Source organism: Paramormyrops kingsleyae, chromosome 22 (genome assembly GCF_048594095.1).
Source record: "Paramormyrops kingsleyae isolate MSU_618 chromosome 22, PKINGS_0.4, whole genome shotgun sequence".
Taxonomy (NCBI): domain Eukaryota; kingdom Metazoa; phylum Chordata; class Actinopteri; order Osteoglossiformes; family Mormyridae; genus Paramormyrops; species Paramormyrops kingsleyae.
The window spans coordinates 20,374,218-20,394,478 of NC_132818.1; the positions used below are offsets into that span (position 1 = coordinate 20,374,218).

The window sequence follows — 20,261 nt, forward strand, 5'->3', positions numbered from 1 at the left end:
GCGTGCCACCCCGCGTGATGCAAGGGTCCCCGGCAGTCCTCTGGCGGGGCTCCGCGTGGCGTCATCAGAGCTCCCGTGTAGCGTTTCCCTGCCGTGATGCCTGCGAGTGCTGGGCCCTGGCCGTCTGCGTAGCTGCTTTAATTAGAGGCTGGCGCAAATCCGCAGGGCGCTGCTGGTGCTGCACACACAGACACACAGACACGCACACACAGACACACACACACAGACACACACACACACACACATGCCAGCTGGTTCCTCAGACCCTTTTTATGACCACTTAGCCGCTGTAATTATTCAATGGTCTGGATTCATCGATAATGTGAAACTGTCCCAGCTTAAGACCTATAATGTTCTTGGATTAAAGGCTGCGAGTTTCAGGATAACCGCTGTACTGTGCCGTACTATGGCACGAGAGCCGAATGACTGAACGAAAACACAAAGCGAGCTCAGCCGAAGTGGCTGGCTGGATCCGAGTAGCCGGCTGCATAGGCTTGGTTTACTTGTCCATATCCCGTGGCTTGACCTTCCCAAGGGAGGGACGTCTCGAACGCAGGGTGCAGCAGATGAGTAAATACGTAAATTCAAACAGCTGCGGCCAGTGGAAATGGTCAGAAAGCTTGCCCTCGTCTCCTGGAATCGGTGGAAGGAAGTTTAGATGAGAAGATAAACAAATAATCATTTGAGCAAATGACCAGCTACCTTCATAGGGATGCTAATGGAACGTGGATTACAGTAAGGAGCAGCTTCTTCCAGACCACCGGCATCAAAAGATTACTTCGTCAGGATAAACATGTCCAATGTAAGGTTGGGTAGAATGAAGTCCTTCCTTTGTTTCTGTCTTTTTTCTTTTTTCTCCTTTGTGAAGAGCCACAAACCCAAGATTGTTTCCGTGGGGAGCTGACAGCATCGTTCGCCACGCCACAATGGGCTGCTGTTTGGTCTAGCTTTCAGACGTTGTGGTGTCTGCCGTTAACTCGTAAAGCCCGTAGAGTGTATCGCGGCCCTCACCATCACCGTGGCCTGTTGAAAGAGGAGGGCAAAGAAACCAAAACAACAACGCCGTGCTGTTTAAAATTATTTCAAAACGTTCTCTGATGTTACTGACAGATTTTTCTTGATAATAATAAAGAGAAAACAAATTTCCATACTGCTGAATTCTTTTCACCTGGGTGTTTTGTTTTCTTCTTCTTTCTTACAGTCAAAACAAGACAGAAAATGCCCTCTGTTTTCTTTGCGCGTTCATTGGAGGGTAGTCGCCCTGAGTCTACATTTCACGGTTATTTTAGGTTCATACCCATTGGCAGCCAAACAGATAAAGCAGGGCCAAGCGTGTACAGTACTTTCTGCGTGAGTGGCCAGCAGAGTCTGATTTGGGGGGGGGGGGTTGTTCAGATCAGAGGCTGAGGGTTTCCGTGGGGATTAAACTTGTGTCTCCTCTCACAGCCGGTCAGATGTTCAAGAGGAGATGTTAAGTCTGATCATCGAGAAGTGCAAGATGGGCCTGGAGAATGATCCGGAGCAGGTTGTCAAAGGTATGGCCAGTTCATCGCTTTGTCGTAAAAGACACGTTATTTTCACGTACCATAAAAATACTTTGGTCCATATAGATAAAATCTTTACATATTCTTCTTGTCTGTGTGTGTATGTGGTCCAGGGATACATTACATTGTGGGGACCAAATGTCTCCACAATGTGCCAAAAACCTGTTATTTTAACATTGTGGGGGGCATTTTTTCGGTCCACACAAGGGGCAATTCAATTTTATAATAACCTGTGACTGCAATCAAAAAACTAAAAATGCCACAAGTCTTGTATTTTGTTTGGTTGTTTATGGTTAAGGTTAGGGCTGGGTAGGGGTTAAGGTTGTCATTGTTTGGATTAGGGTTTTATTCATAGAAATGAATGGATGGGCCCCTCAGAGATATGAGTACAGGTTGTGCGTGTGTGTGTGTGTGTGTGTGTGTGTGTGTGTAAATAATGAATTGTTCACTGTTGATTTCATGATGATCATTTATATTACATTTATATTGCTATTGTGTAAACTGTAAACCACTCTTTGTAGACAACACATAATGCTATATTTTCCTCTGTAATGTAAATGCTGTGTAAGTGAATTTCTTTCCACACGTGAGATTTCCATTGGTTCTTTAGCAACTAGCTGCCATTTAACGATTATAATGCCCCGTCTCCTCCAAATGAGTTATGTCTGGTTCTGGACCTTTGCCCAAATGCTAAATGTGACAGACCCCACAGAGTCTCGCTTGCCGTTGCTAGCCAGCAGCCGACTCTAAAAGTGGTCCAATAGGGGACGAGAGTGCATTCCATCCTCAGCCATGTCTAGACTCTTCATGAGGGTGGCCGGTGTGATGGACAGACTTGTCGGCAACCCGTCTCCTTGATTCAAACATCCGCTAATCGCTCTGAAAGTTACAGCCTTGCTGATCTAATGGCCTATCTGTCTTGCGGGCCGGTTTCGTAAACATCACCGCAGTTTTATTGTTCACACGAGCAGCCCAGGGTGGCAAAGCCACATGCCTTCCTGACCTTTTAATAAGTGCTCAATGGAAATACTTCTATATGCCTACGTTTCCCCTATTTGTCCTCAACCAAAGAAGCAATCAGAAGGGCACTGGCATGACTTTTGTGGCCTGCCATGTGTGTAACGTTTCAGTTTTAAAGTTCTAGAGGACTCTTCAAAATTCCATATCTTCCATTTGTCAAAATCCCAAGGGCAATTTGCTAAACCAGAGCATGACGAATAGACTTAATTTGCTATATATAGTAAGATGTCCGGTGTAATAAGATGTGCTACTGCTTTCGTGTAAAATGCAGAATGTGCTGTGTCATAATGATTAATATATGGTTAATCTTAGTTCTGGGGAACATACATTTGTTTTCCCGGGTGATAAATAACTTTTGCATGGACTGCTGAACGAAAGCATTGTCGTTGGACACACACAACCCCCCCCCTACGGTATGGGGCTGTTTTGATGAAGGCCAGTCATGGAAAAACAGTGGAAAACTCACAACTGCAGCTGCATTTCCAGAAATGGGCAAACAAGTTGAGCTTCATGTCAGGGAGGGTATGCTGAGGTCAGAGGTCACAAGTGAAACTAATTAATCGCCAGCCCAGACTCCCTCAGGAGGCATTAGTGGGCAGTAAGATGGGACACAGGCGGAGGGTAAAGAGAGCCTGCAGACCCTCACTCAAGGCAGCTGGGCTCTGTCTACCTCTGTCACGGGCGCTGGGGAAGAGCTGCTGGCAACAGTGTAACATCATCAGTGTAACCTTACCACTGTCATAAACACCAGTTGTTAAAGGCTGTGCAATTAATTAACACCGAGTGCAATAATGAAAAACTGTCACAAAGCAGTGACCTTGTACATGCTAGGTACCTCAGAACCTCATTCTCCCATTTATTTTCCCATTTTTAGTACCCCAAAATATGAAGTCAGACAAAAGATGCCTACCTGATTTGTATAGAAAAAAGTAACCCTTTAAGCTGTCCAATCATTATAATATTCTGTCATCTATATAATAATAATAATTATAGATACCTTCATAATGCATTATAACTGTAGGTATATGAATTAATAAAGCATTACATATTAATAGCCATATTTATAATGCATTCATAAAGCATTATAATGTTATGAATGTGTTTGTAGTTACTCATAGGCATAGAAAGTTTTACCAAAAAAAACTTGAAAAATGTTCCAAAAATTCATGTGTGTAATTTTCTCATGAAGACCTCAACCAGTTAATCCTGTCACTCTACCAGTTCCACTGTTATATGCTTGAAAACAAACCGTCATTTAGTCTGTTCCAGTTTTAACACGTGAAATCAGGAAACCACAGAATTCTCATGGCTATCAACGACATAGCTCTGCAGCGACAGAAACCCTGCAAACATCCTCGACCGATTCTACAATTCAGAAACCCTCCAAAATGGTTGCCTAGTCAACAGTTACCTTGATAAACATCATATTTTTTTATGGAGGACACATATGGTGTAATCAGATAAATAATATAAATATTGAAGATTACATGGGCAACTCTCCTTTCCTGTAACTGTTCCTGTTTTTCAAAGATCTTTTCCTTGTACTTCAAAGATATGATAAAGGTTTCAAAGTCTTAGTCTATCCATCTGTGCTGAATAGCTTGATTTAAGGTTTCAGTGATCCAAAGCCAGCAAGACTATGGTAGAACGCAACAGTTCATCACAAAACAGTCACACAGACGTACAATCACACATACAATAGACATGTCACCAGTTCACATCATCTTTGAAGCTTGCAGCGAAAGGGGAACTGCGCTGCCTGGTGAACGGAACTGTGAAACACGTGCAAACACGTGATGGGTTCAAATCCCTGAGCACCACACTTAGTCCAAAACTCCAATCCCGAGTTTAAAGTCAGGAGCCACTAAGATTTCCTGTCAAAGCTAGAACAAGTTCTTTCCACTCAGTCAATCCTGACAAGCAAAACAACCAGATAATCACCAGTGAAATTAGAAATATGAATCCATCTGTATCACTCACCCACAATTTAATGTGCATCTCAGTTATAGTGGAATATTTATCACCAACCATAAAGCTAAATTTACATAAAGGAAGGAAGAAGATGACTGGCAGATTGTTTCGCTTTAGGACACTGAGACTAAGGATTCCTATCATTTACTGCTGCCTTATGTTTCAGTATTTACGGATGTGCTTCACAACATTACTGTAAGCGGCAAGCGGATCTATGTAACTGATGCCCGTAGAAACCACTTGGAAGGAACGTGGTGTCCCAAGCGTTTCCCCAAAATGGAAAGAAGCAACATTTTACTCGTTAATGCCATTGTTCAATGCCAGTGTGACACAGATGACACAGATGAGGTCATCTGATGAGACACACAGATGGCCGAGGGCCTTAATTTTACTTTCACTTGTCTGCAAGACATTTCATCCATTGACTTGTTAAATTCACATCCATGCGATTTCTATCTACTTTATATTTGCACATTTCTGTTATCATTCGTCAAATAAAATGCTATAATAAGCATTCAGTCTTTCACCGAATGCTTGCTTATAAATTGACGGTGTTTGCCAGACCAACCATTGAGATCCCCTCCCCTAAACGAGTGCATTTTTTTAGATCAATATATTGTATTTTTAAGGGCATTTCTGTTCGGTCATTGTTCAGTGATGGTAAAGCGTCTTGGAAAAACTCAGAGACGGATAATGTTTCGCTAAGCAAGATAAAACTTTCGAGCCTGTGCTTTAAAATCAATCACGAGGGGGCCATCCGACTGATCGTGTTCCCGAGAGGGATCCGTGACTTTGCCGGATCATTTTCACCATCCCTTTCTGTGGCCACCTGGTGATTTTCATGGGATTTCCGGCCAGGCCCTGCAGGAAATGAGCTGACCTGCCGACTAACGGCAAGCGGCCACCACAGTGCGCTGCGGCAACGATGGACAAAGACGCCGCCTTGGCCCAGTTCAGCTCTTGCTCCGCCAGGCCTCCCCATCCACTCGCGAGTCGGCCGCGTGGCCTGGAGCTCGAACATCATGAACCCGGGGTCCTTCTCTTAAGTGCCGGATTTCAGCCGCAGATGAATTTTCAATATATGACCACTTATCTGTCGTGCGTGAGAGCATCTGCCTCTCGAATGATGAAAACATTAACAAATATCGAATCAGCGATTTCACTGAGAATCATCTTAGACGCGTTAGTGGTCCCTAAGCAGGCTTTTAAAAGCTAAGCACCTAATCTCACGATTTGCCTGCCCCACTGGAGAAAGGCCTAACAATCGTTCTTTGATTATTGGAACTAGGAAGGAAGTCAGCCATTTGTACATTACATTCAGCATTTTTAATGTTGCTTGCCCTTGACCAGTTTCAGGGATACAGTAATGTTCCTGATTATGTTCAGACATGGGGCACCAACTTTAACAATTCCTGTCTCTAAAAGGCTCACATTGATTTGGCTGCCATAGCTTTATGTCTTTGCAGAATCCAAATAACTCAAATGTCCACCAAGCTGTGGTGGAAATAATAGGATTCCCTCCTTTTTTTATCATCGAAAGACTGAAGTAAATGTAAGAATCTAGCAGCCGTTCTGGTTACTCGCAGGCCTATATTTTGTCGCTTATGGTTCTTCGGTTCTGCGGTCCCCAGACGGTGCTAAACAAACGCTCTCTGAAATGCCTTGTGAGTACCGAACAAGGAAGAGCAGAGGCAGAACCGTTTGGAGTTTGGCAGCAGTAGACCTAGATGTTAGATTCGCTCACTTGTCGTTTGCCCTCTTGATTGGATGAATCGCACAAAAGGGATTAAACATTTAACGAAACGTGTTAGTGATGGTAAAATTGTTTCATTGGAATATGCTATAATGGTAAAGCAATTTGTATGAATGTACAATGAAGTACATAATACACTTACTGTTCAACAGATAATTGATTAATTGATGTTGCAGCTTAAAACTAGACTGCCCCCTTGCCTCTATTATTCAACCTGGGTTGTAATCTTGTACACATTTGACAGTAGAGGACACAATGTCTGGTCCCACATGCAGTCATTCTCATCCAGCCAATTGCTTTTCCCATAAAGGCGTGATTGGGCTGGCAGACAAAACAGCGCCGGCCCACCGCCAGCCAATCCCCGAGCAGCCACAGTGATCTTTGACCTTTCACTGTAATTGGCTTCCCAGCTGTTCTCCCCTCTGGCGAAGGGAAATGTACAGCATGCAGATGCTAAATCGGGGTCATTTGTTACATGTAGCGATAAATTGATGTAGCAGCAACTCTGCTGTTTGTTTATTTTTTAACTTGGATCCAAGATTTTTCTGCATTCTGTATTATTGAAAACTACGTGTAAAACGGCTAGAATCGTGCTTCTTTTTTTCTATAGTTGGTGACGGGATTGGATTGTTTATAGAGTCTGCTGCCCTGACTCAAATATAAATGTTGTGGTGTTAACTAAACTTAAGTTACATGAGGGCCTTCTGCTAAATCAGCGTTTTTTTGGGGGTTTAAAGCTGTAATTAGTGGCACTCCTGCCTATATGCTGGTGGTATTTATTTTTAAACACGCTCTCATGCGTCGTAATGACCTTTGCATCTGCTGCGTTCCTTATTACAGTGCCAGGCAAAAGGCCCTGAAATCACAGCACTCGTATAATCACACTTCTACTAATCAAAATGAACTCGCCACACTCGCCAGATTTCAAATTTCTTATTTTTTTAGCAGTCATGTTAAAATGTTATGACACAAAACCAAACATAGCCACTCTTGCAAGCTAGTAATAGATAAACTTGACTAACAGAATCGTGTTTATCAGGTATGATCTGATTTACATTTTTTATTATCAGAAACTAAACATTACCAGGGCCCAGCTGCATTATCTGTAAGAGGTTAGCCATTGTTGAGCTCTAAACTTGAGATATGCACTGTGAACTCAAAGTTAATTGAACAAAGGCTCTTTAGTACTCTGTTGATCCGTATTATTCATTTGATGAAGTTTGTTTTGTTGAATTTCAAGCGAGACAGCAGAATACGTGTGAGTGTGCTCTCTGTGGCCCCGGGCTTCTGTACAGTGGCCCCAGGCGTGAGCGTGTGTGGCTGTGTCCCGCAGGCTGGCTGTACCGGGAGGCACCGGGGAGCTGGATCAGGCAGCGCCGGCACTGGTTCGTCCTGACCCACGACTCGCTGGACTGCTACAGCAGCTCGGAGAAGGGTGCCCGCCGGCTCGGCACCCTGGTCCTCACCAGCCTCTGCTCCGTCGCCTGGCCCGACAAGCAGACGTACAAGGAAACGGGTGAGGGCCGCCAATGCACGTGGCTGGAATGTTCTCCGGCGCCGTTTCTTTGGGCCGGGATTGTGGAGGGCACGTGGGCCGGTCTCCGGAGGGGCATGGGGGAAGCCCAATTCCTTTGGACTTCTGAAACAGTGACCTCAACCCTATTTGTGTCACAGAAAGCCAGTTTGGCTCCTGCCGTGTGTCCTTGACAAGTCAGCAGTGGAATGAGGATGACCTCACGGGGATCCCCCGTTTACACATATTATCGTAATATTCATTTCGTAATAATCAATTTCAAGCGAGAAAGCAGAATACGTGTGAGCGTGCTCTCCGTGCATCCTGGCTTCTGTACGGTGGCCCTGGGCGTGAGCGACGTGTGCGGCTGTGTCCCGCAGGCTGGCTGTACCGAGAGGCTTCTGCAGCCGCACGTGCCGACACTCAGTAATGTTTACTTTAACAATTCAAAGTCAAACCTCTTAAAATCAATTTTTTTTTTTTTTTGTATTTTGACGTCTCATCAAGCAGCTACATCTCCTTCCGCACGTATGCTTCCTCGTACATACACAGCGGACACTTGGCATACATAGCAGGTGTCCGCGAGGCAGATCGTACATCGACAGGCGTAAATGCAGCCAGTGTGAGCAGGAGCTGCACAACAACCGTTAACAAATAAGACCTAATAAGGGCCAGAAGTGCGACATAAGAGCAGCAGTTTAGGAGGAATTCATGGAATGTAAGCGTTTGTGGTTTGGAGAAACCCTGTGTCAGCACTTTGAAAGAAGGTCCCTGTCAAAAGCCCCGTCCCCCCCCCCGTCCCCTCCCCCCCCCGTCCCCTCCCCCCCCCGTCCCCTCCCCCCCCCGTCCCCCCCCCCCCCGTCCCCTCCTCATCTCTCCATTACGAAGTCGGCGCCTGACTATGCGTGGCTGTCGCTTACGGCACCTCCAGATGCCGGTGATCCACGTTTGCCGGTAAGACTGACGGCAGCAAGTGGGACAGCCCAGGAAACTGGGGGCCACATGTGCAGACAGGAGCTTGGCCATGAGTCACGTTTCCATCCCTGAGCGGAGCGGGGGGGGGGGGCTTTTGCGGGGGGGGGGGGGGGGGGCTTTGCCACATTGTAAGACTGCTGCTCCTCCTGTAGTAAATCTGTCAGCTCAAATTTTGTCGCGGCTAACGTGTATTAGCGCTGCTTGATGCGTAAAGGCCTCTCGCCCAAGGTCTGTAAGGTGGACCAAGCTTTACTGCGTCCTGATCCTGTTCCTCTCTTTGCCTTTCCCCCCCCCCCCCCCCAGGGTACTGGAGCTTCACAGTCTATGGGCGTAAGCACTGCTATCGGCTCTACACCAAGCACTTTAACGAAGCGGTGCACTGGGCCTGCGCCATTCAGAAGGTCATCGACAGCAAAGCCCCAGTGGAGACTCCTACCCAGGTTCTCATCAGGGACCTCGAGGTGAGCCCCCCCCCCTCCCCCCCCCCCAAAAAAAAGAACCAAGCCCAGTTATATGAGACTGCATGTCCCCACCCTCCCAGCTCATCCGCGAGAGCCGACGCAAGTTCAGGCTTCTCATCACTTGGCCATTTCCCGGTGAATGACCTCACGTCGTCGTTCTGGAGGATCAGGGTGCTTCGCAGCGTGGGTGCTGCGGCCGCGGCCCGCCCCTAGGAAAACGCGCCTCATCTAGGGACGGATTGGGCTCCGCGGGGGCCAGACACACGCTATTTTTAAAGTGTGATCATATTCGGTAGGGTGGGGGTGAGTGGCATCTCCACAACTGGAGGCTTCAGCCAGGGCACAGCGCTTAACCCCTTTTTAACGAGGCGTCTTGCTTACATGATCCACAGGGTATTTAGAGTAACCCAGCAGTGCGTAAGCAGGGCAAACCCGAGTGTCCCCCCACCCCCCAAGCCTTGGTTTGGGGTTTGATGAGCCTGAAACGAGACCTTCTGAGCAGAAAGGTTCTATTGTATGCAGAAGCCATATTGATGCTAAGACTGGGCTGCCAGATTTGCAGTCAGAAATCCCCGTGGCTGTGGGGGCTGATTCTCAGACTGGGCTGCCAGGTTTGCAGTCAGAAATCCCCGTGGCTGTGGGGGCTGATTCTCAGACTGGGCTGCCAGGTTTGCAGTCAGAAATCCCCGTGGCTGTGGGGGTGATGCTCAGATTTGGTGGCCAGGTTTGCAGTCAGAAATCCCTGTGGCTATGGGGGCTGATGCTCAGACTGGGCTGCCAGGCTGTGTGTGTGTGTGGGGGGGGGGGGGTTAACTGTGAGAGAAAACAGCCCTCATGAGCTATAGGGTAGTTTCCCAAATTTCCCCTTTCTACTAAGGGAATTACACTGGATCAAGGACATTGAATTTAAGATATTGGGAAACACTACATTTATTTCAGGGTGATGAAGTGTAATCATGTTAGCTTCCCTTTCATTGGGGCTGCACACACTAATGCAGCGATTTGGGAACAATTGAGTTGCCAGCCAGCCATCTTCCTCATCCTGGTTGGGGACACAGGGGACTTTCCCAAGCAACACAGGGCACAGAATATGTGGCTAATTATGAATGGGGATGAAATTTGCTGCCACAGAAGTGCACAGTTAGGCTTATAGCCTCTGCGTGCTGTGCTCTCAAGCACAATCGTCCAGCTGTCATACATGTTGTCTACTCGGACTGGGCTGCGGTAAATCAAAAGCCGGTTTCATCAGTAAAACAAAAAAAAGGGAAATTTCTTGCCCCGTTTCTGGCTTTTGACATATGAAGTGAGATGAGCTGGCAAGCCGATTTAAAGCCCGCCACTGAGCTCCTCCCGGCGTGCAAGGTTAATGTCAAACTCAAATGCCTTTCCCCCATGCCGGGGTAAGGAAATAGCCGACATAAATTTAAATTCCTGCCCTGGCCGGCCGTGTCTCACCAGCCGAAGGTGTAACGTAATAGCGGAGCTGGGCGACGGCGCGTGATGGAGCAGGTGACTGTGCCAAGGTGCAGGAGCCTAGCCAGTCCTTTGTCGCTTCCTGTCGCGGTTAAACGAACAGCTTCGGCTTTTTAAAGGATGAGCCCTTCCTCCGCTGTCCGTCGGAATGGCTCCGTCTGACGTCTGGGCAGTCACCGGAGGTGGGGGTGCGGGTGGGGCGGGTGGGCATCAATGTCAAATTTGTCGTCATTGTGCATGTGCAACGAAATGAGGTCATTGGCTCTCCTAGTGCAAGCATCACACGAAGTATTAACACAATAGAGTAGAATAAATAACGTTTACATTAAACATTAGTGCAGTAATTATGTTTGCAATCTGCTACTTGCCTCACTTGTAAGTAAAAGAAAATGAGCAAATGAAATTACAGGCAGTCCGCAGGTTACAAACGAAACTTTAAGTTGAATTTGTAGGTAAGTCAGGACAATAGTAATACTATATGCAATAATGATAATAATAATACAGTAATAACTGAAGTAGCTACATGCAGTGCTGTACTGCACCACAAGCCGATAAACCCCTGAAGTTGTGGAATGTTTTCACGAAGATCTGTGTGCATTTATTATGAGCCACTGTATTTAACCTGAATGTTTAATATAACAGGCATCATGGCAGTATGTTCGTAAGTACGACTTGTCCGAAGGTTGGACGCTCTGCCCCTCTTCTTTTGACTTCTCGTCGAACCCTCTGCCCACACAGGAGAACAGGTTCAACCTGGAGGTGGTGGAGCACATTTACAAGCACAATCCCATCCTGAGTTACACCCAGAGCCCCCTCTACGCCCCGCTGCTCCCCTTCCCCTACGGCAGCTCGGACCACGTCCGTGAGTCGACCTGCACGCCGCCGCCCTCTCAGAATACACACGGCTATTTCCACGGGCGTGACCTCACGCGCGCTCCCATATTGCCGCGCCAGGACGCCCGCGGCGGTGCTGGCCCGCTAGGGCCCGTGTCTAAATGGAGGGACGCGTGCCAGCCCGCTAAATGTGTCCCGATCGGGGAGAGGCCCGCGTGTGACCGGAGGCTTGAGTTTCAGCGTTCGCGCTTTCTGGTGCCCCACAGAATTAACTCGGCGCTCGGCTCCTGCTGTCACCACACCCGAATGAGATCGGTCATCGCTTTATTGCTGTCGGCACTAAACGAGAGCAGGATGTATAATTATAAAAGGAAAGGAAAAAAAACTCCAGCACACTTTGCTGCTTCTGTAATCTTAATGTAGAAAGATGACCGATCTGCAATTTCCTTCAGGATTAACAAAGTATCTGTCTCTGTCGGTCAACATGTCTTTATCGATCTATCTATCGATCTATCGGGATTATTAATAGGTTGCTGCATTGTGTAAGTGAATTTTGAGCTGACCCCCCCCACCACCACCCTTGCCGTTCCAGAACACGCCGGCAAGGGCTACGGCACAGTGCGCGAAGAGGCCGTGCGCCTCTTCAACTGCCTTCAGCAGCTGGAGACGGCGGCCGAGGCCGTGCCTCTTATCCAGGGCGTGCTGCAGACGTGCCTGGACCTGCGGCCGCTGCGGGACGAGGTCTACTGCCAGCTGGTGAAGCAGACCAGTGGGGCGGCCTGCGCCTGCGTGCCCCGCCAGCTGCGCTACTGGCAGCTGCTGACCTGCATGAGCTGCACCTTCCTGCCGGGACCAGCCGTGCTGAAGTACCTGCGATTCCACCTTAAAAGGTGAGCGGCAGACTCGTCCCCCGCGCTTCAACCCCGCCGTGCCCTCGGGGGGGGTGCCACGTTGGCTGAAAGGCCAGGCTTTTGTAACCTGCCTCCAACAATCCATAAGAAGGAGCTCTGCTATAATTGCCTCCTATCAGTTTATCAGGAGGTACCTCGCATGACTGCCCGGCCCTGTAGTCATTCAGTGAGGCTTCATTCGCTCCCACCTCTGGCTCGCTTTCTCAGCATGTGCTTCACGGCCAAAGACCTGAAACAAAAGGGGTGACCTGCTTTAAGTTCACACCCCATGTCATGAGATACACGTGAGCCGCTGTCTATAGTCCTGGGAGGGACAGAAGCCAGCCTATGGAATGTTGGACATTGTGAGATTCAAAGGGCCCAAAGAGAGGCGATTGTTCTGCTCCCACAGCTGTGTGGAGGAAAGGCAGCGGATCCCCGGGGCAGAGGGTGTAGGCAGACAGGTGGGCGAAGAAGAGCAGCTAAGTGTGAACCCCCCCCTTTTTGGTGGAGCGCTGCAACTTGCGAAAGTCATTCTGTACCCCTGCACCAGGACAGCAGGGGCGCCACTTATACCTCCGGCACGAAACTGCTTCCTGTTCGGAGCCGGGCCCCCTCGGGGGGGCGAGGGAGGGTCCGGGTAGATATGCCCCAAGGCCGGACGCACGGCGCAAACAATACAGATACACTGAGTGGAATTTCCTCTGTCCTTCCACAGAAACGAGTGATGATGTGGAGCATTTGGGTCCCACACACGCTCAGAAGCTCACTTTACTGCGAAGAGCGTAAATAGACTTTGTGTCATGGTGGTCTGAGGGACCTCCCTGCTGATAATCTGTTTCGGTTCCATGGTATTTCAGAATGTTTTAGTTAACTCTCATTTACCTTGTACGACTGGTTAACCCACAAACTGCTGAATAGTTTGCCCCCCTCCCCCCAGCGTAAGCCTATGCCTCTGTAATGCACTTTGAATTGCGCTGTACAAATCTACTTGCCTTGCCTAAGTCTGGCTCTATTATAAGGAGCAACAGCTCTAGATTCACAACTCTGTCTTAATGTCCTGTCTGTTTCATGTATATTTATTATATAAATTATACAATATTTATATTTATTTTCCTTTGCACTATGACCAGCAAGAACAACATTTCAGCTCTGCGTATAATGCATCATATATCTGAAGTTGATAATGAACGATACTTTGACTCTGCTTTGGTAAGGTTCTCCCCATAACCACCTAACCAGTCCCTTCCCAAATCCCGGCCCCAGGGTTCGGAACCAGAATCCGAACACAGAGATGGACAATTACGCGTCCTTCATCTGGGAGGCATTGCAGAAGACGCGCTGCCGGGAGTGCGTGCCGTCCTGGGAGGAGATCCAGGTGCTGATGGCTCGCCGGGAGATTCTGTGTCTGGTTCACTATCCCGGTCCCGGGTCCTGCAGGGTGCCCATCACCTCCCACACCACAGCGGACGAGGTGAGAGCTTGGGGGTGTCGGCAATCGGGCTCCAAAGAGACAGCGTTGGTGAAGGTCGCAATATTGAGTGTGTAGCTGAAATCAGACCTCTGGTGTGTAGTGGTATTCAAGATAAACAAACTTAGTAGTTAAACATCCTAACTAAAATTGAGTAGAAGGTTCGGGGCGACTGACAGACTGAATGATGCGACTTCACTCCTCCTTTCACTCATACTCCTGCTTCCCCTATGAACTGCTCCCGGAAGGTTCTTCGTAGTTACTCCCTCACACCAGGCCGCAAAGATCCCGCTTTCCTCGTTGTCCCACTTCACACATCCATGGTTCTTCCTCTGTGCTGTGCCCCCCACCCCCCCCCCAGCTGGTGAAGATGGTCTCGGAGAAGTTGGGCATGCAGGACAGCCGAAACACCTTCGCCCTGTTCGAGCAGAACGCCCACCAGGAGCGAGCCGTCAGCGGCAGCACCATCATCGCCGATATCCTGACCAGGTTTGAAAAGTGAGTTTCCCTCCCCGTGGGCCGCTGATGCATGCTGGGATTGTGGCATCTAACAATATCCAAAGATTCTTTTTGCAGAAAAGAGTGTTAATCTTAAGATTATGGTTGGACTCATTTGCTTAGTTGACTCTATCGTGGCAGCGATTTTAGACCTCGATACTAAACGAAAGCACTTGAAACTTGGAAAGACGTATCTCAGTGAATCATTGTCATTTCAGGTCTTACATTTGACGTTACTACAGTCACATGCTACATCCTTTCACCCAGTTGCTGTAAGCCAGTGCCATTGATGCAGTTGCACCCTATATTTCCAACCAGAATTCCGGAATGCTCACCTCTGAATCACCGAACGCTCACCTCGGTAAAACAGGTTCCGTCACTTTGGCGGCCTGGTTTACTTAGCGCGCACGTGCCTAGCGACCAGCTACCACAAGTGACACCTTAATCGTCAGCTTGGTGTTGGGCTAATTTGCCGCGAGATAAGCGCGACGAGAACAATGGGATCACTATTCCCCACGCCCCCCCTTTTTGAAAGGTGTGTAATACCTGGCACTGTAGTAGAGCCAACCGGCCAAACAAAAGGCATTGTGGTTAGTCATCAGTCAACAGACAAAAGCCGCGGTCAGGCCAGTCGAATAGTATCAGGCTGGCCCCACCACCATTGCCTGTCCCGCCGCATTTTCCTTACATGTCTACCCCCTCCCCGTAGCCTCGCCGCTAAAGATCCAGACCCGGAAAGCCAGTGGAGACTCTCTTTCAAGCTCTACTGTCTCCTGGATGCTGACAGCATTTCCGTCGACAGCATCGAGTACATATTCCTATTCGAGCAGGTAAGACAGAGCGTCTAAAAAGGCTGGATGTGGGGCGCCTGTCACTCGATTGAATGTATAACCTTTTAAAAGGTTACATATAATGCCAGGGGGGTTTCATAATCAGTCACAAGGGCGGTGGGTATAGGTGTGAACACCCAATCAACACTCATTTCGAACTAAGTCTGCAGAATGTTTTTTTTTTCTCTTCAGAAATACGGTCTATTTAAAAAAATAAGTTAGAGCGAGGTGTTTTTGTAAATTGGGTCAATGTCTTCTGATGGCTCCTCTGCTCATAAAGGCCGCAGCGGACTTTGTGGAAGCGAACGTCGTGCATACGGTTGTGGGAGCCTTGTTCTCTGTTCGCCCCAGTGCCATGAGATGATGGTGCGAGGTCAGCTCCCTGCCTCCGAGGAGGATCTGCAGGACCTGGCAGCCCTACGCTTACAGTGCCTCATGGGGGACTTCAGCACCCACTCGCCCTGCCCGCCACTGGACGAAGTCTTCCCCGGCAACGTGGTGGAGGCCCGGGTCCTGCTGGCCCTCAAGCCCCCCCCAGGCACCCCGTCTACAGGCCCCAACCTGCCTATGGGCTGTCCGCAGAGGTTTGCTGGCGGCTTCCTGGCGGGGGCGCTGTGGAGCCACACGGCGGCCCACAAGCAGAGGGTGGAGCAGGACCTGCGGCTGCACGGTCGGCTGAAAGAGGAAGGGGCGGCCGTGATGGGCGCCATCGTGGAGCGCTGGAAGGGATTGGCGGGCTACAGCAGGCGGGAGAGCATAGCGGCCTACCTTACCATCGCAAGGCAGTGGTCGGGCTTTGGTTGTACCCTCTATGAGGTGGACTTCTACATCGTGAGTGCACAAACCTCGTTAACCACATTAGACATTGATCTGTGGCCAGTCTGACGTCAACGTCTGCCTTTCTCCCTCTTTCCAGAGCTCCACTGGCAGCTTCTCACAGAAACTATGGCTGGGGGTGGCGGCCAAGTGCATCTCGCTGTACAGGCAGGGGGAGGCCGAAGCCTTGGAGTCCTTCCCCTACGGTCAGATCTGCTCCTATGGAGTGTTCGACAGCAATACCTTCAAGATCACCGCTGGTGACCGGGATCTGCTCTTCGAAACCAGCAAGGTACTGGCCAACGTGTCCAATTCAAGTTTGTCCAAGTTTATCTCTGTATCCTGTGTAGAAACCAAACCAATTCGCTCTTCGGTTTTGTGCGTAGTTACGGTGCTGTACAAAAGCCTCAGGCAGGACCGCAATAAAAATAACAATAACGTTCTTTCTGTTCTCCAAAAAATGACTGATAATCATGTCAGACGTCTAGAAGAACACAGCTTCAGTGCACAAACATCTCCTCAGACACACTTCAGCCGTGCTGCGTATTCCTTACATTCCACAACCAGATCAATTAATTAAATGGCTTAATTAGTTAAATAACTTAACGAGATATTAATTACCCAAACTAGGTGGAGTAGTGGATTAGTCCAAAAAAAATGTATGGGTGTATTGGTTGGTCGCTGCAAATACTAGGGTGATATTAGGAGAGGATTTGAAATGGCTGACCGTTTGACAGACATGGTATCATAGTTTAGGGTGAGCAGATAATCCATGTCAGGGAAGACACTGAACCAGGACAGGCTTTGTAAACTACTATGTCAATTAAAAGGACCTGGATTTCACTTAAGCACCGAGTTCTTGATGTGTGCTGATTGGTCAGTCTCCTATAATCATGCATGTGCTGCTGATGTTAATGTGAAACAGATGGATGAATCTTTCAATTAAGGTAACAAACCAGTTAAAGCACTATTTAGCCAAGCACAGAAGCCTTTTCGTTTTAAAAATAGTTAGTAAAATTTTGAAGTAGCTCTAAATGTCCTCCCTGGCGTGGATTATCTGGCAACCCCATCATAGTTTTACACCAACATGAAGATCTTTTAAACATCACTTTCTTTGACTGCCTAAGACTTTGGCACACTACTGTCCGTCAGCGCGAAGGAGCCCGCTGGGGTCGTCACGGCTCGTCCTCTGTTCTCCCGTCTACACCACGAGCATCGAGCTGGCAAGCTCTCGCCGACACGGAGAGCGTCTGCACAGGGACACATTGTCCTAGCCGTGTCCCTGGCCAACAAAGACAGCCCCTGTGACATCACGGGATGCAGAAGCCTCTTTCTGTTTACTGGTGCAGTGGAGCTGGGAGAACCGTGGGCCAGCTCACTCAGGGACGGTGTCGATGGCATTGTGGGGGGGGTGCCAGGGGTCCCTGAGCTGCATTGCCCATTTTGGCAGAATCTGGCCACCATATTGTTTGTGGGGCTAATATGACTGGAGGCCAGATCTCTTCGCTCCGTAATATAAACCGAATTTGGGGGCCCTCTGCTCTGAGCCCATCTGTGTTCCCACAGTCTGTTTCCACATGTGCAGCCCAGGGGCTCCTCTCCAGATCCCTGCAGGTAAATTACACTTCACCTCCCTACAGAATCTGCCGCATAAAATAGGACTTGGAAACCAACAAGATAGGATATAGATCAAATGAGCTTTTGGCCCACCCTGGACACCAGCCAAAAAAAATCTCTGTACTTGTGCAAGAGACGTTGACCTGACGTCGATCCATCCTGAAATTCCACCTCTTTTCGTTATACTGTACACAAAAATCAAGGCTCAGGACCTGAGGCATTGGTCTTAAATACAGTAGGTGCTCAGCATCTGGTTTTGAGATCTCCACCAGAGACGTATCATGAGACTGCAGCAGTCAGTCTAACTCCTTCACCTCTGACCTCCCTTTCACAGCTGACGGAGATCATGCAGCTCATGAACGCCTACCTCAGCGCTGCGCAGCGATACCAGGCACCCACCAGCAACGCGGACACCGATAGGGGCTTCTGTATCTCTCCGGCCAGCAGAGAGGAGTCCTTGACCTTTTAACTTTCACGCCTCCTGGACCTTTGGCCACATGCGCCGAGATGAGCAGACCGAGAAGGTGAAGTGCAGGGGCCGTCTGCAGGGCAGAACTTCAGCATCGGTCCTGCTTCGTTGTGGAGGGCGGGGGATGGTGCCGGTGCTCTGCTCCACTTGGCACTTGGCCCCCGGCTTTGTAAGTCGTAAAGGGATGGGGAAGAAAAACTTGACTTTTTAGCTCCAGGCTCCAATTTCCTCTAGCTGTGGATGCGTCAACCCGCCAGAATTTACACATACACATGCCGGATTTAATAAGTCATCCTGCTTTCTTCGACGGGACTAAAGAGACTTTTCCAGTAGTCTAGTCTACTGGCGTGGGTTGAAAGGAAGAAATTATTCCTTTGGAACCAGAATATATGGCTAATATTGCTTCAGGAAAGGGTGTGAATACCAAAGGATATATTCTTTATTTTCCCAAAGCTTAACGTCCCCTCACCTACGCTGCTCATCAGAAGCTCTGTGAAGATCTACATCTTGACCGCAGACCGTGGTCAGGAGTAAACGCTGTGTCCATTTCCGGTCTGCTGTCAAACTTGGTGTCATTGTTTAGGACTTCTTCAAATCTGCACTGCCCCTGAACATACATCCCAGGCTTGAATAGCACTGGTTCAGAATCGACCTATCAGAGGAATGTTGTACCACCTACATGTAAAGATCCCTATAACTGTACCTATGCCCTTCAACACAAAAAACCTTAATCTTCTGAATAGCTTCCCTTTTAAAAAATACTTTATTTAAGGAAAACGGTGCCATTTTGTGACGTTAATTTTATTTTTACCTTTTAATAAAAAGTTTTGATAATAATTGATTTTGTACTTCTTACTTAAGAACCTCTCATGCAAACCTCGATTAGTTTCAGTTTATCCACAGCTTTCCGGGATTCAAGCATGGTGCAGTTTTGGGTGCTGTTTTCCTTGGGATGGTTCAGGAACAGTCACTCCTGCCATTTTCCAGTCTCCGGGTGACAAACTGAAAATGCACCCTTTGCCTTCACATACATCAGGTTAATACCGGGGACCAAGGAGAGACAAGATTTGTAGCTTCAGTGACATCACTGGACATTTGGTGCCTTGCTTAGTTAAACCCCTCCCCTTACCTAAAGTATCCATCTCACACAGAAATGATTCAGGTTTCCTTCAACCTTTGTTTTGGCTCATGGGAGTTTTACTTACACAAAAAATGTTCTGAGGGCAGACAGAAAAATGATTGGTTGAGAGACATTGGTTGTACAATAAGATTGTAGAGGTGTGACTAAGCAACTATAGGAGGCAGGACCAAGATATCTGATTGGTTGTTTGCACTTCCTCTAGTTGCTTGGACCCCTCCTCCTCAACTATCTGATTGGTTCAGAGAGATAACTAATCAGTTTTCCCTCTGCCCTTAGAACATTTTTGTGTCAGTAAAACTCTCATGGGCTTTATTTTGTCCTCGCTTTCATTTGAGAAATAGCGAATGACACTCCAGTTTATGGCAGAGCACAGCACTGGCCAGATATAGCCCCATCTCACCCACCCTCTCAATTCAGCCGTTAAAAGCCCGCATACCCTTCGGCCGAAACCCGGCCTCCGTACCAAATCCTTCCCTGGCAGGAAGTCAGAAAGCAAACACGTTCCTCAGTCATGCTCCAAGTTTATGCCTCCTACTGCACTGTTTCCCAGCCTAATCTTCAAGGACCCTCAGACAGTCCATGTTTTTGCTCCCTCCCAGCTCCTAGCAAAATATGGACTGCTTGGCAGGGAGCAAAAACATGCACTGTCTGGGGGTCCCCGATGATCAGGTTGGGAAACACTGTGCTACAGCTGCAGGCAGCTCCTCTTATGAAAGCCATATTTTTTTAAACTGTATGACAGGAGGACAGCTAGCTTTGTCTGTAACTTTGTATGCTGTTTGTATGCCGCACGGTACTTCTGTAGATGTATGCTGTTTATACATGTGACTTGGATGTGCAATAATGCGAGATTAGTATGTATTTAATAAAGCAACACTATTCATACACTGTAGAAGCCATGTTTTCATTACACTTGGGCCTTGACTGAAATTTCTGGTGGATGCTGCTCTCCATGCGACCATCTCAGCCAACGAAAAAGTATGGA

The 20,261-nt window shown here is 48.2% G+C and overlaps 1 protein-coding gene across 2 annotated transcripts in view; it reads left to right on the top strand.

Moving 5' to 3' along the window:
• Window positions 1-20,161, top strand: part of plekhh3 (pleckstrin homology, MyTH4 and FERM domain containing H3) — a 33,775-nt gene extending 13,614 nt beyond the window's left edge. For both annotated transcript variants that reach the window (XM_072705106.1, XM_072705107.1), the window contains 11 exons: window positions 1,447-1,535; window positions 7,622-7,804; window positions 9,080-9,237; window positions 11,449-11,572; window positions 12,137-12,434; window positions 13,701-13,908; window positions 14,267-14,403; window positions 15,113-15,233; window positions 15,585-16,064; window positions 16,150-16,341; window positions 18,001-20,161. In XM_072705106.1, the coding sequence (XP_072561207.1) occupies window positions 1,447-1,535; window positions 7,622-7,804; window positions 9,080-9,237; window positions 11,449-11,572; window positions 12,137-12,434; window positions 13,701-13,908; window positions 14,267-14,403; window positions 15,113-15,233; window positions 15,585-16,064; window positions 16,150-16,341; window positions 18,001-18,135 (2,125 nt within the window). In that variant the 3' untranslated portion in view covers window positions 18,136-20,161. The remainder of the gene's footprint in view (window positions 1-1,446; window positions 1,536-7,621; window positions 7,805-9,079; window positions 9,238-11,448; window positions 11,573-12,136; window positions 12,435-13,700; window positions 13,909-14,266; window positions 14,404-15,112; window positions 15,234-15,584; window positions 16,065-16,149; window positions 16,342-18,000) is intronic.
• Window positions 20,162-20,261: the final 100 nt, after the last annotated feature.